This window comes from Volvox carteri (genome assembly GCF_000143455.1).
Source record: "Volvox carteri f. nagariensis unplaced genomic scaffold VOLCAscaffold_47, whole genome shotgun sequence".
NCBI classification, from domain to species: domain Eukaryota; kingdom Viridiplantae; phylum Chlorophyta; class Chlorophyceae; order Chlamydomonadales; family Volvocaceae; genus Volvox; species Volvox carteri.
Window position 1 is genome coordinate 186,919 of NW_003307590.1, and position 12,245 is coordinate 199,163.

The 12,245-nt window shown below is 56.4% G+C and overlaps 1 protein-coding gene across 1 annotated transcript; it reads right to left on the minus strand.

The window, feature by feature from the left end:
• Positions 1–6,847: 6,847 nt before the first annotated feature.
• On the minus strand, positions 6,848–9,814 carry VOLCADRAFT_106594 (uncharacterized protein). Its single transcript, XM_002954934.1, has 5 exons — positions 9,477–9,814; positions 8,973–9,174; positions 8,369–8,487; positions 7,624–7,785; positions 6,848–7,464 (listed from the first exon to the last, which is right to left on the minus strand). The coding sequence occupies exons 1-5, from the start codon at positions 9,624–9,626 to the stop codon at positions 7,354–7,356; spliced, it is 744 nt and encodes a 247-aa protein (XP_002954980.1). The 5' UTR covers positions 9,627–9,814; the 3' UTR covers positions 6,848–7,353.
• Between the last annotated feature and the right edge of the window lie 2,431 nt (positions 9,815–12,245).

The following is a 12,245-nucleotide window of genomic DNA, read 5'->3' on the forward strand; positions in this document are numbered from 1 at the left end:
TAGGCAGGTCGGTAGGCAAGGTGGGTGGATGGGCAGGTGGATAGGCAGGCAGGCAGGCAGGTAAGGTGGCAAGGCACAGGTTGGTCGAATGGCAAGGGAAGGGTTGTGCGAAGGAGCGGAAACGGATTCAGGACCCCGTTGGGCGCCCAAATAGAAAACAATGTTTTTCCTACGAGCACAATACATATCGGGCGAGTACTTGCTGCACCCAACCCAACACGCCCTACCTTCCCACAACCCCCACTCAACATAGACAGCTATACAGACGCATACATACATACATATATACATACATACATACATACATACATACATACATACATACATACATACATACATACATACATACATACATACATACATACATACATACATACATACATACATACATACATACATACATACATACACACACACCTGGTACTCTTCGTGGATCTTAATGTTGGATGCGCGCACTGTGTTCCTGATGTGCTCCAGCAGCTGGCAGATAAGCTCCTCAGCACTGCTAGCCAGCAGGTCCTTGAAGGCGCGGCAACGAACCACGTAGATACCTGGAGAAGAACAGGGAGGTGAAGACGGGGAGGAGGAGGACGCGCGGGACAACCGGGGCCGGATCAGGGTCGGCAGGGTTTAACCCAACCAACCCAACCCAACCCAACAAAACCAACCAAACCAAACCAAACCAACAGGTTTGCATATGTACCAGTGGCCCAGGTCAGCGCCGGCAGAGTCCGGGTCCGAGGTCAATTACCCACTCAAGCCCACGCATCCCGAGCACCACCGGCCCAACGCCGCCTCTGAAATACCCACCCACGCACCCAACTGCAACCTCACGGACCTGTGCGCACGTCGTCGGTGCAGATGACCCGCACCGCGTCCACGGCGGCACGCAACCGGTCGATCTCCGCCTGAAACTCCGACAGCTTCGGCTCGGGCTGGCGCTCGCAAAAAGCCCGCACGGCGTTGGCCGCATCCTCCCCTATGAGCCACATCCACTCCTCAAACAGGGCCGCCAGCCGCTTTGGCGCAACCGCGTTGCGCTCCATCACGTGAAGAACGGCCTGGGCGGTCGGCAGCGATTGCGCGAAAACAAAGCGATCGATGCTCGGATCAAAACAAGTCATGGGATTGCGATATCTACCAGAGGGAAGCGCCCCTAACAGAAACGAATGGAAGCAACGAATGGATACGGAAGGGCAAAAGACAAAGGCGCGTGCGCGAGATGAGAGAAGAGAGGACACAGAAGGAGGTGCAAGCGGAGAGGAACAAACACGTGGGGACGCACACACTCGCACACATACACACACATACACACACACCTTTTTGGCATTGACGACGTTCTCCTCCTGCAGGCTAGTGGTGGGGATGGTGGTGCTGCTGGGCGGGACGACCGTGCCGGGTGGGGGCGGCGTAAAGCTGGTGGAGCCCACCGTGTTGGAGCCCACTCGGGGCAGCCCAGCCACAGCTAGCACCATGTTGTCCAGGATCTGACGGACAATGTCCTCGCACTCCTGAAACGTGGGTTTGAAGGTGGGCTTGCCTGCGGGCCGGGCGGGGGTGGGGGCGTCCGCGGGCACGGCGAGTCGCGGGACAGCGGTTCTCAGGGAAACGGTTAGGGAAAGGGGAACATGGCCCATGATGGTTAGGGAGGAGCTGACACTGGAGCGGCCCAGGAGCGCTAGGTCGCAGATCCTCCTCCTCTCCGTCCACCGCCGTCCTGCCCTCCCTCCCCTAGCGGCATAAAGGTTACCGGTCCTGCGCCTACCCTGGTCTCCCACCCCTTTACCAAGGGGGCCCCGCTATGGCGCAACCTGCCCTATGCACCCCCACTTCTCCACCTCACACCTGGGTTTCACACTGAGTCCAGTTTACAGGTCTTAGCCCCAGAATCCCCATGGACCTCACCCGAGACTCCGAGGCCCCGCCGTCTAGACCCCTCCCAGAGCCGATGCTTTAAGACGGAACCCCCAGCCCTGCTCTCTCTGCTACGTCCTGCTACGTCAAGACCAGAGACCTCTTTCCACCGCGTCTTCCCTCCCCCCACGCCCCGCTCCTCCCTCCCTCCCAGCCCCCCTCTCCCTCCCTTGCCCCACGTCCAGATCGTTCCAAGCCCTCCCTCACCGTCCAACTCCACAAGGTCCAACACAAACACCGGCGGCACACTCCACATCAGGGTATCCTGCTGCGGGTCCACCTCATTCCGGGCCGTGTGCTTCCGGAACAGCCCCTCGTAGCTGTCCAGCGACCGCTGCACCAGCCCACGCAGCTGGTTGCTCTGCAGCGTCGCCACGGACCGGTAGTACGCGTCCGCATCGCCGTTGATGAACACCGGCGGCAGCCGGTTAAACACCTCCAAGCTCTTGGGCGCCCAAGACGTCCACAGCTGCCCTTTCACCAGCTCCATGACCTCGGTCTGCTGCTCGTAGAAAGTCTCCGCGCTCAAGGGCAGCCGCGTCACAAACTCGGGCGACGCCACGTCCACCAGCAACGCCGCGGAGAAGCGACTCGCGTGCCACAGCCGAGAGAGCTCCAGGGCGTTAGCGGACAGCGTCTGCAGCGTCCAGGCCACCTCCTGCCGCGCAGTCTCCACGTCCGCGTGCCAGCTAGGCAGCAGCAAACGGTCCACAACCGCGCGCCAGGACTCCGCAGTAGGGGTCGGAATCGCCAACAGCGGCTCCAGCGCTTCCAGGTTTAGCCGGTGGCGTTCCACAGGTGAAGAGATGACGTAATTCACCATGGCACGTTTCATGGCCGTTACGTACTCGGCGTGGATTTCCTCCAGGGAGGATCGAAGCAGCATGTCGTAGAATTGCTGGGATACGCCGTACGGCGGCAGGTGGGGGACCATGTTGAGCGCGTTGCCGGCCCATTCTTCCCGGAAGGGAGCCACGTGCCGGGGGTCGATTCCCACCTCCACGTAGTAGTGGTAACGCAGGATGGCGTCAACCAGGTGGTCCAAAGGAACATCGGACACGGCTGAGGGGGAATGGAGGGAAGGTGGGGAAGAGGGGAGCAGGGTGATGAGGTGCGCGAAAGGTGACGAGGAAGCGAGGGGGGACGTCGGGTTCTGACAGAAAGCACACAGGCCGGTTGACTAGCAAAAACACACCCGTCGGTTCCTGCAGCAGCCGAAACCCGCGGATTGCAAAGGACCTGGGGTCCGGTTCCTGAGCTATTTCTTTCCCTGCTGCGCTGCACTCCATTGCACTGCACTGAAGGGTGGCAGCGGAGGGCCGCTCGGCAATCCGTATAGCCCTGTAGCAGCTTGCTGGCAGCTGCCAAGCCCCTCTCCCACGTCCTTGCACCGCAGTCCCTTCCACATTCCACGACGCTGCCAGCGGTCCCATACCGCCTTGCGCTCCCTGGCCCTCATTGCTCCGCCCTGGCTGTGTCAGTCCCAACAGGGCTTCGGGCATCAGGCGAGGATCAACGCTGCCTGGGTGACGCATTCGTAAACCCCCACTGATGCCTTCGCAAGGCCATTTTCCTACGTTTCTGTGTGCCTGTGTTGTGGCACGCGTACTTCGCAATATTGTCGCAGGGCGGCGTGTAATTTCCAGGCCCCATGCTATCCACTGCTGCGCATGGCAAGGTTAAACTCGGTGACCAGTTGCATCCTATGCCCAAGCTGTTTCAGCTGGAGTATTCAGGGCCCGACAAGGCTGCCGCGTGCGCCGCAGGTGTTGTGCTGCCGCCATGTGTGCCTCACCGAGTGCTGCGACCAGAGAACCAGTCCGCCCTGCCACGCGGCAATCTGCTAGCGTCCTACGCTGGGTGGTATCCGCCGCTGATGTAAGCGCCAGCTGAGCGTATCCCAAAGGTCCGGATAGAAACTCTCCATCCGAGTTTCTAGCAGCTGCTTGCGGCCGCGTGCAATGCGAGGAAAACTACCACTTGCTTTCAAGCAGTCGTTTGGGCCTAGATTTCGCTGTTCTACTGATGGCTGGTTGGCGGCTGCATTGGCCCATGCGTAGCCCCGGCCTCAATGGCAGCTGCCCGGCCCCCAGCCAAGGAATCGCTGCCACGGCACATTGTTGGGTTGCCGTAAAATCCCTGGACTTAAACCCCGAACTCAGCAAGCTCAGCGAGTATCCATTAAACTGCCTACCTGTAGTCCTTTAGTACGTTAGGGTTTCATTCCAGCCGTTGAATGGACCCGCAAGTGACGCCGCTGCTGAAAGCAACAATGTGGTAAATTGCCTTGGACTCACATCAGCACACACACCAAAAAACATGCACGCTATGACGTATCTCCTCCGCTCCCCGCTTTTTTGTTTTTGCTCTTGCAGAGAACGCATACTTCAGGCTGCAGTTTTTCCTCACCTGCCCTCGCTGCTTTAGCGTTCCGCCAAAGGGTCCCCCCTGGAAGCCCCACATCCTGCGCCGTCCGCTTGGTGCCGACCATCCTGCCTGGGGAGGTGTGCGGGCTGAACGTTGATGCGCCGTAGCTATGGCCATTGCCGTTCCCAGCACCATTGCTGCCGTTTAGCCCGGCGCCGTTCAAGCCATTGACGCTGTTGGCGGTGCCGGAGCCGTTTAACGGCGGCAGCGCTGCCCGCGGGCTGAGCGGGCGGCTGCTAGTAAAGGAGGAGCGTACGTCCTGCAGCATGCCGCGGCCGCGCGTCCTGGGCGCGTTGGGGTCCTGCCGGGGTGACAGCCGGGAGCAGGATACATGGGTAAAGAGGCGAGTTTATTGCTGCATTCATGGTGGGCTTGAGGAGTAATCCTGATGCACCCGGCTGCCCGTTACATATCTATCTAACCCAGATCGGAATGAAACCCATGAAGTCTGGGGGAGCTAGGAGGCAAGGCCCGCCATCCCAACGTATGAGCTCATGACCTCTGAAACTCCGACAGGCCAAAACGCCTCTGGCTGACTGGCTGGCAGGCCCAGTCCTTGACCCACATCCGCATTTGCGAACCCCGTGCGGCGCCTGCCTGCTGCTATTAGCAGCCGCGTTTGCTTTCCGTACGAGAGTACGTGCGCCAGCTGTATCAGCTGACGATGTGAACCCTGGTCACGGCGCTAGCTAGCAGTTTGTAGTACGTAGTACTTAAAAAGCGCGGTGCCCCATAACCCGGCTAAGATGCTAATTTGGCTGCAGACCTGCGGGAATTCCTCAAAAAGGATGGCCGCTGCTCGCATGGACTCTGGCGAGTAGTAGTTTCCGATGCGGTTGGAAGGCGAGTGGTAAAATGGGTCGTCCTTGTTGCCAAATGGTGCACCCCGAGTGAACAGCGATCGGTCATTGATGAGGGGGGGCAGCTTCCGACGCTGCGACACGATCTGTGGGAGGAATAGGGGCCGTGCAGGTCCCAAGGTAAGGCCTGTGAAAGGGCGCCCTTGCAGACGAGTACGTAAGGCGAGCTTAGGCCCTCCAGTGATTATGCCGTTGAGTGGTAGGACGGAAGGGGCATGATACTGGTTGTGACATGCAAGGCATCGGCATCGGCCTCACCACGACCGGCGACCCGGGCACCCCTATGTTGCGTGTGCGTCACGCTGGGAAAGCGCCAAGTTGGGACAATTGAACCCCTGACCATGCACCGAGCACCTGCCCGCGACTCGTGCGTGCCATGAACACAAGCTTCGCCATATCCGGCGACAACTGAGGTAAATGCGACCGATGTGCACGGTGAACACCCACCTCTGCCGCCATTTTAGCCTCCATTTTCCTGACAAAATTGTCAAGGACCTCAGATAGCGTTGCAGTATAAGGGTCCCGGCCCTGCAAGGCATATTTGTTTGACCCTTCTATGGCATCCAACCAAAAGTCATGGACTTAGCCCAAGGTAGCAGCTTATAGCTTCAGATATGCTGTTTACATAATTGCAATACCACACTTACCTTGGGGATTTCGTCTCGCCCGCTCCTTGCCGACTGCATGTGCCATACTAAGGGATGGGATGCAGAAGAAAGGGGCTTTGCGTATGGATCGCCCCATTCTTCTGCAGCCACCAGGTAACCCTCCATGCCTGCTCAGCCTAAGACTTGTCAGTTCAGGGTCTATAGAAAGTTAACATTCTCGCAAGCTTTCTTATTATCATTTCGCATAAAGATTCGCCTACATAGGAAAGCTGAAATGCAATAGGCTGACGCGCTGGAGGTTGTCGGCCAACAAAGTGACGGAGAACAGGCGTACGACAGCACCGCTCAGAGTGAAGAGTCTTTGCTCCTCCGTAATATCACGGCGTTATATATTGTCCACCTGTTTTGGATACCCGATATCAATATTGCACTTTCAATCCGGTTTGGGTTGTAACAATTCAGCGTTTATCAGGTTGGGCTAACTGAAGCCTGCCTGACACAAGCGATAAGGAGCATGCTGATATATCAATATACCATCTGCACCTACTGTTGAAAGAGACAATGCGTCCTGATATCCGGCATGTCTGTCCATGCGAGTTGCCGCAACTTGCAGTTCGATGTGTTTAACCAGCACTGAGGTTAACTGTAAATCAATATTGGTAAAGATGTGCATTAAGGACCGCCGGATGCAGTCCATGCCTGAAGACGCAGACCAGATGCGGTTACCGCTCGCGCTTCTTTTGCACCACAAGAGCACATCAATAGTGGAATCCTGGTACAAGCGGCTCTTCCTCCCTGTCAACCCATCCCTGTCCACTTGCTTATCGTGAGCCTGTATGAAAGGCTTCTGTGTATTGGGTTGGCGGTGACCGGCTGTGGTGCTGCAGGGGCCTCAGGACTCCTGATTGAAAAACTTAGAAGCCGCACGACCAAATGGGGTAGCGCCACTAAGCCGTTCGTGGCAATGATTCGTGTGAAGCCTGTGTTATGTGACCCCTGCAACCGGCGAGGACAACAAGCCGCAACCCACCCAGGGCTGACCAAGATGTATTACAAGCCTGAGTCCATTTTGGGTTTGCTTTTTGTCTTGTAGGGCCTCGCCCATTTCCCGTCGTGGAGAGGTTCCTCAGGTTCCTCCCTAGTTCCCGTCCAGCCAGCACAATGCCGGAATGAAGTGTCAAAACCAAGCGCAAGATTGCTCGACTTCCTGCCCGCGTGGTCAATGACATCTCGATTACAGGCTAAAAGCCGATATCTGCATATCAGGACCCGGTCACCGGGTCTCACTGCCATTACCATTACCAGCACTAGCTGATAGATCCGATCCTCCACTCCCAAGGCCATGACCACCACCACCACCACCACCACGACGACGAGGTCCTGGTCGAAGTTCCATACGTGCAGGACCAGCGCTACAGCTCCGGTTGCTGGCGGTACTGCGACTGGTGCCGCCAGGCGACACAGCGGCTACTGCTGCATTTGTGTGTGTGTGTGTGTGTGTGTGTGTTACATGGTTGGGGTTGCGTGACCCCATACCTGTAAGACTACCCATACGAGCCGAAGGCCGAAGGCCCAAGGGCATGCTGCATTTGTAGGAGCTCCAATTCCCGGTAAATCGCCTGGAGGTGACGCAGCTGTAGCCGCGGCAGCAAATTCTACACACACAGAGAGTCAGCGCGTTTGCAAGTTGGCGATGGTCAGCTGATCGACCGTGGAGACGAAGGACTGAGGTCGTCGGTCAAGGAGAACGTCAACAAAAAAAGTCGGGAGTTGAGACAAGGTGGTATCCACTTCGCAAATGGTGGGTTACGTACCTCATACGGCACAGCCAAGCGGCTGCAGCTGCTGCTGCTTCCATTTCCACCTGCGTTGGCGTCCGTGTTGCCATTTCTGCTGCAGTTCATAAAACTGCTATCGTTGTTGACATCCCGAGTTACGAAGGCCAGGAAGAACCGCACATCGCAGCTAGTGATTGCCTGAGGACGCGGAGGAAGGGAAAGACGAACCAAGGATGAGTGAAGCGGAGGAAGGGAATGAGGGAAAGAAAAAGGAGGGAAGAGGAGTGGGAACAGACAGGCCCGTCGGGTCCCCTGTATTTAGGAAATTGGGTTGCGGGCAAGGGGCGAGGACTGACAGTAACAGTCCCACTTTGAGTAACCCAGCTGACTCGAAAAGTGCCCAAATAGGCCCCCCCCAAGTGGCCGTGTGGCTGCTGCAGCGTGTCGCAGCAATTGCAGCCGCCCAAGCCCGATCTAACCCCCTCGTTCCATATTGCGGAAGTAGACATGCGCCTCCCTTCCCTTCCCTTCCCTTCCCCAATCGCCAAATCGCCGCAACATCAACCACCGATTTAAACAAATATGAACCACTCTCTAACATGGTACGGCAGCCTGTCAAGTACGGATTCCAAAGCCACCAGTGATCCTCCAGCGCCAACTCTTACACGAAACACCAAACGTCATCATCATCACCATCACCATCACCAGGGCAAATGCCAAGGAAATCCAACGGAGGCCCCACCCCACCCCGCAACCCCAATCCGCCGTCCCTAGGCCCGACCTCGCTCAAAGTCACGTATGAGACTTCCTGCGCATCTAAAAACCGTCGGCGCCGCAGCCCGCAGCGCCGTACACTCTCCAGCACGTAGCCCACGCCGCCGGGCAGGACGAGCACGCTCTCTGCACGTACATGAAAGCAAAATACGCGGGAATGGCAGGTACGGGGCGTACGTGGTACCGGGACGACGGACCGGTTGCATGCGTGCTGGTGCATCGCGGTTTTGGGACCCAGACCTCTTCGTGTTGTGGAGGGCTTTTCGGACCAACATACAAACAGACCGACAGACACATAGCAAGGAACATACAAACAGAGGGGCTGGCTTGCAGACCGACGGGCCGTAAGACATCATGGCAGCGGCAGCCTCTTGGACCGCACACCCAGGCATACAGACAAACAGACCGACAGATCAGACATACAGACTCAAAAGGGTACAAGCTTATCAGCCTCGAGAGGTCACTATCTCCACGCTCCTTCACACGGCTCCAGGCGCAAATCCACTGTATGCATGTCCATTAGCATCCATCCGACGCAAACCCAACTCATGCCCCCACAACCTATCCGCGACCCAACCCAACCCAAATCCATTCCGTACAATATGCCGTACCACTCGCCACCTGGAGCAGCTCCCACGCCGCTACTACGGCTACTGCCGTTGCAACCACTATTACCAATCGCGCCACATTCGCGTTCCCGCCCCCGCCGCCGCCGCCGCCGCCCCGGCTGGCCCAGTCTGAGCCTGCTGGGACGACATCAGCCCCAAGGGAGTTGCAGGGACCAGGAGTCGCAGGGGAGCCGCAAGGCCAGGCCTGCGGACGACGAGAAGAGGGATGGTGCGCAAGTACGTTTACCTTTCGAGAGCCTGTGGGTCCTTTAATAACAACTCAACAGCCTCCTTCAGGCGGGCGCCGAGGGATAAATCCGTGCTTGTCATGCAGCAAGCAGTTTGCCACACGTCAAAGCCTCCCCTTTTCCTGCAAGCGCATGACTCAGGAAGTTAGTCTGGACTATGCTATAGACTATGCGATGCTCGCGCGGTTCGTACAGAAGAAGTGCGCACGTAGTGTAGCTGATCAGCCTTCATGTGTGTGCGTGCGCATGCATTGCTTACCCAGGAATATGCTGTTGCCGCGAACGTGGCCAGGCAAGTCGTCAGAATGAGCGCCGCGGGGCGTCCGCCCCGGACACGAACCGTCAGGAGTGTCCCGATGGAATCGTGACGGAAGTCCAAGATTACTGTGTCGTGGTTCTCGGGCAACATGAGAGCCTCGGGGTTGCACGGCCATGGAGGTATCAGTGTGGCATTTCTCTCCAAGCTCTCCAATGATCAGCAAGCCAAACACAACAATTGATAAGTAAAGACAGTGATGGACATTAGGCATTTCGCTGATAGATGAAAGCCAAGGAATTAGCCACAGCCTTTGTGTCGGTTTGGCATTTGTCGCCAATTCATACGCACTACTACTAGAAAAGAAATACAAGCCTCCTTGCAAAAACTTCCTACTTGGTTAATCGCGTTTTACATCAACGGCTTTACATCAACGGCTTTACGGAGCTACAACCGTCGAAGTCGAACTGCCACCGTTCATGAATGTAATCCAGACATCGGCAAACGGGGTGTCGGGAAAGGGTGTATTACTGTCTTCCAGTACAAATTCTGTTACAAGGCCGCGGAATGAAAATGCGTTTTTCGCAATAGTTTGACATTCGAATACGGCGTATGATTATCTTATAGACTCTCCACAACCATGACCGAACCGGGTTAACCCGGTCGGTCTATAAACTATCCAAAACCGTTTTTGATAAGGAGGGCATCAAAATGGCCCGCAGCAGCACAAACGGATCATGCCGCCGGAATGTCGGCGGAACGACATTCCCCATATCCCTTCTCAGGGAAATTACAAATCTGGATCAACCATTTGGAGGACTTCGGTCATTGACAATGAGAGCTCTTTTTCACGAAAACTACCTGGAGATTAGGAAAGGGGTACGAGACATTATGCAAGGACCAATAGGAGAACGTATCGTACAACAGGGTTCACAGCTCTATCGGTGGCCCATCGGTAGGATCAAGCCCGGTAACTTCTCGGCAGCCATAGACAGCCATGTTTACTTTCTTATCGGTTGACGGTTGTGGGTTGTTGTGCTTCGGGCCTTGTGTAAGTTTAGGCCTATAGCGGTTGGGCGAGGGGGAGCGCGTTTTTGAGGGTGTGGATTGTGGTTCCCATCGTACCGTCGGTTTTGATTGTTTTCGTTATGTTGGGCAACAGCACACCTGAATGGCTATTCCTTGGTTTGTTGACAATCGTGGTCCAGCTTCCGATCCAGCCTTGGTTGTGCCTTTTGACCAGCAGGTACTTTTGGGGGTAAAGCTGGGGTCGTGACAGGTGACTTCAGGTTAGTGCGAAGGGGGGCCGGCCCTAGGGCAAGGGCGGGAGCAAGGGCTGGTGCTGGGGCTGTGATCCCAGGCGTCGTGCAGGGGCCTGACAGGCATCGTTAGGTATCGTTTACCCTATGCATTTCCTCTTCGCTGCACTCGCGCTTCATGATCTGCTGCATTCAATGACAGTACCGACATCCACCAGCCGCCGCCGCCGCCGGGGGCCGCGACACCCCGCCGGCGGGCTAGTTGCTCCCCCGAGGTTTCGCTCTTCAACAGCGTCGATTTCTTTGCTTTGGCTGTTAAGCTTAAGCCTAAAACAAAAATGGCAAGGGCATTGCGCAACGGGCAACGTGGCCCTCTCTCCAGGGTCTCCTTTGGCTCACGACTCTTTTGAGTTCATTTGACTTCACCAAGAAAGGCGTCTGATGAGCCTCTCAAAATATTCCCTTCACTGCCTAATTTCATATGAGTTTACAAACGGCCGGCCTGTCGACGCTGGCTCCGTGAAATTTCTCGGACTTGGTCTTCTGCCCTTAGCTTGCATTTGGGCCCGGCGACCGGGGCCGAGCCCCTCCTAACTCATGATGCACTTTCCAGCTAAAGTAATATCTATTTGAAGAAATATGCACTGTGGAGTTCAAACAGCCAAACATAGGTATTTTTCTGAGCCGTGTTTCCTGAAGTGATTTTTTTCTTACCGCTAGTCATAAAGAGATTTGAAGGACGTTACAGGCCTGTAACGTTGGCAGATGCTCTCGAGACGTCGTGCCAGCAATGCGCCCTCGCCAAATGCCCTTCCATAGAGAAGCTGGAGAGCAATAAAAGCAAGGTGAACGCAGAGTATGTCGTGCCGTACAACTGTGTGGTAACGGCCATAACGGCCGCCTTCGTAAACGTTTCTTCTTCTATCGGCGTCCATGATGACTGCTATGCGACAACTCTCAACCGCAACTTGAGCAAATCTTTCTACATTCCATGTAGACTTCGCTATCGTCGTTTTTAAGCCATAAACTACCCAAGAAAGCTAAGCAGAAGGTTGTGCCACGCAAAGCCACACACGCACACAGAACCTTCCAAGAGCCAGAAGACACAACCAGTGGTTTGTGAGGGGATGGACTAATCTTCACGTACGACGAACCAGTTGGTCGTACGTGTGTACGGCATACACAAAATTATTCGAACATCTGCATGCCGTACAAGTCCCGTACGGACAGCGCCGCCCGGAAGACCTCCTCACTGCCGCCCTCAATGTCGACATCCGTGTAAAAACACACGCGCGGTGCTGGTTCCACCGGCCCCGTCTCCGCAACGTCGTTGCCGTACAGGGGCGGCGCCTGCGCCGCACCTCCAGCCTGCCTGCTGCCGCCGCCGGCACCGCCGGCCGTGGCCGCGGCCGCGGCGGCGGCGGCAGCCTTAATCCAGGCTGCCGTCATAGATTCAACACTCACTCCAGATCCAGATATAGATCCAGCAGTTTCCATTGCCGTACGGCGCAAC

Excerpts from the sequence above, each read along its gene's own strand:
- VOLCADRAFT_106594 (XM_002954934.1), bottom strand. The coding sequence starts at position 9,626 with ATGTTGCCCGAGAACCACGACACAGTAATCTTGGACTTCCGTCACGAT. Across the intron at positions 9,175-9,476 it reads CGGCAACAGCATATTCCTGG|GCCTGGCCTTGCGGCTCCCC; the intron begins GTAAGCAATGCA and ends CGTCGTCCGCAG. Across the intron at positions 8,488-8,972 it reads GCTGCTCCAGGTGGCGAGTG|AGAGCGTGCTCGTCCTGCCC; the intron begins GTACGGCATATT and ends ATGTACGTGCAG.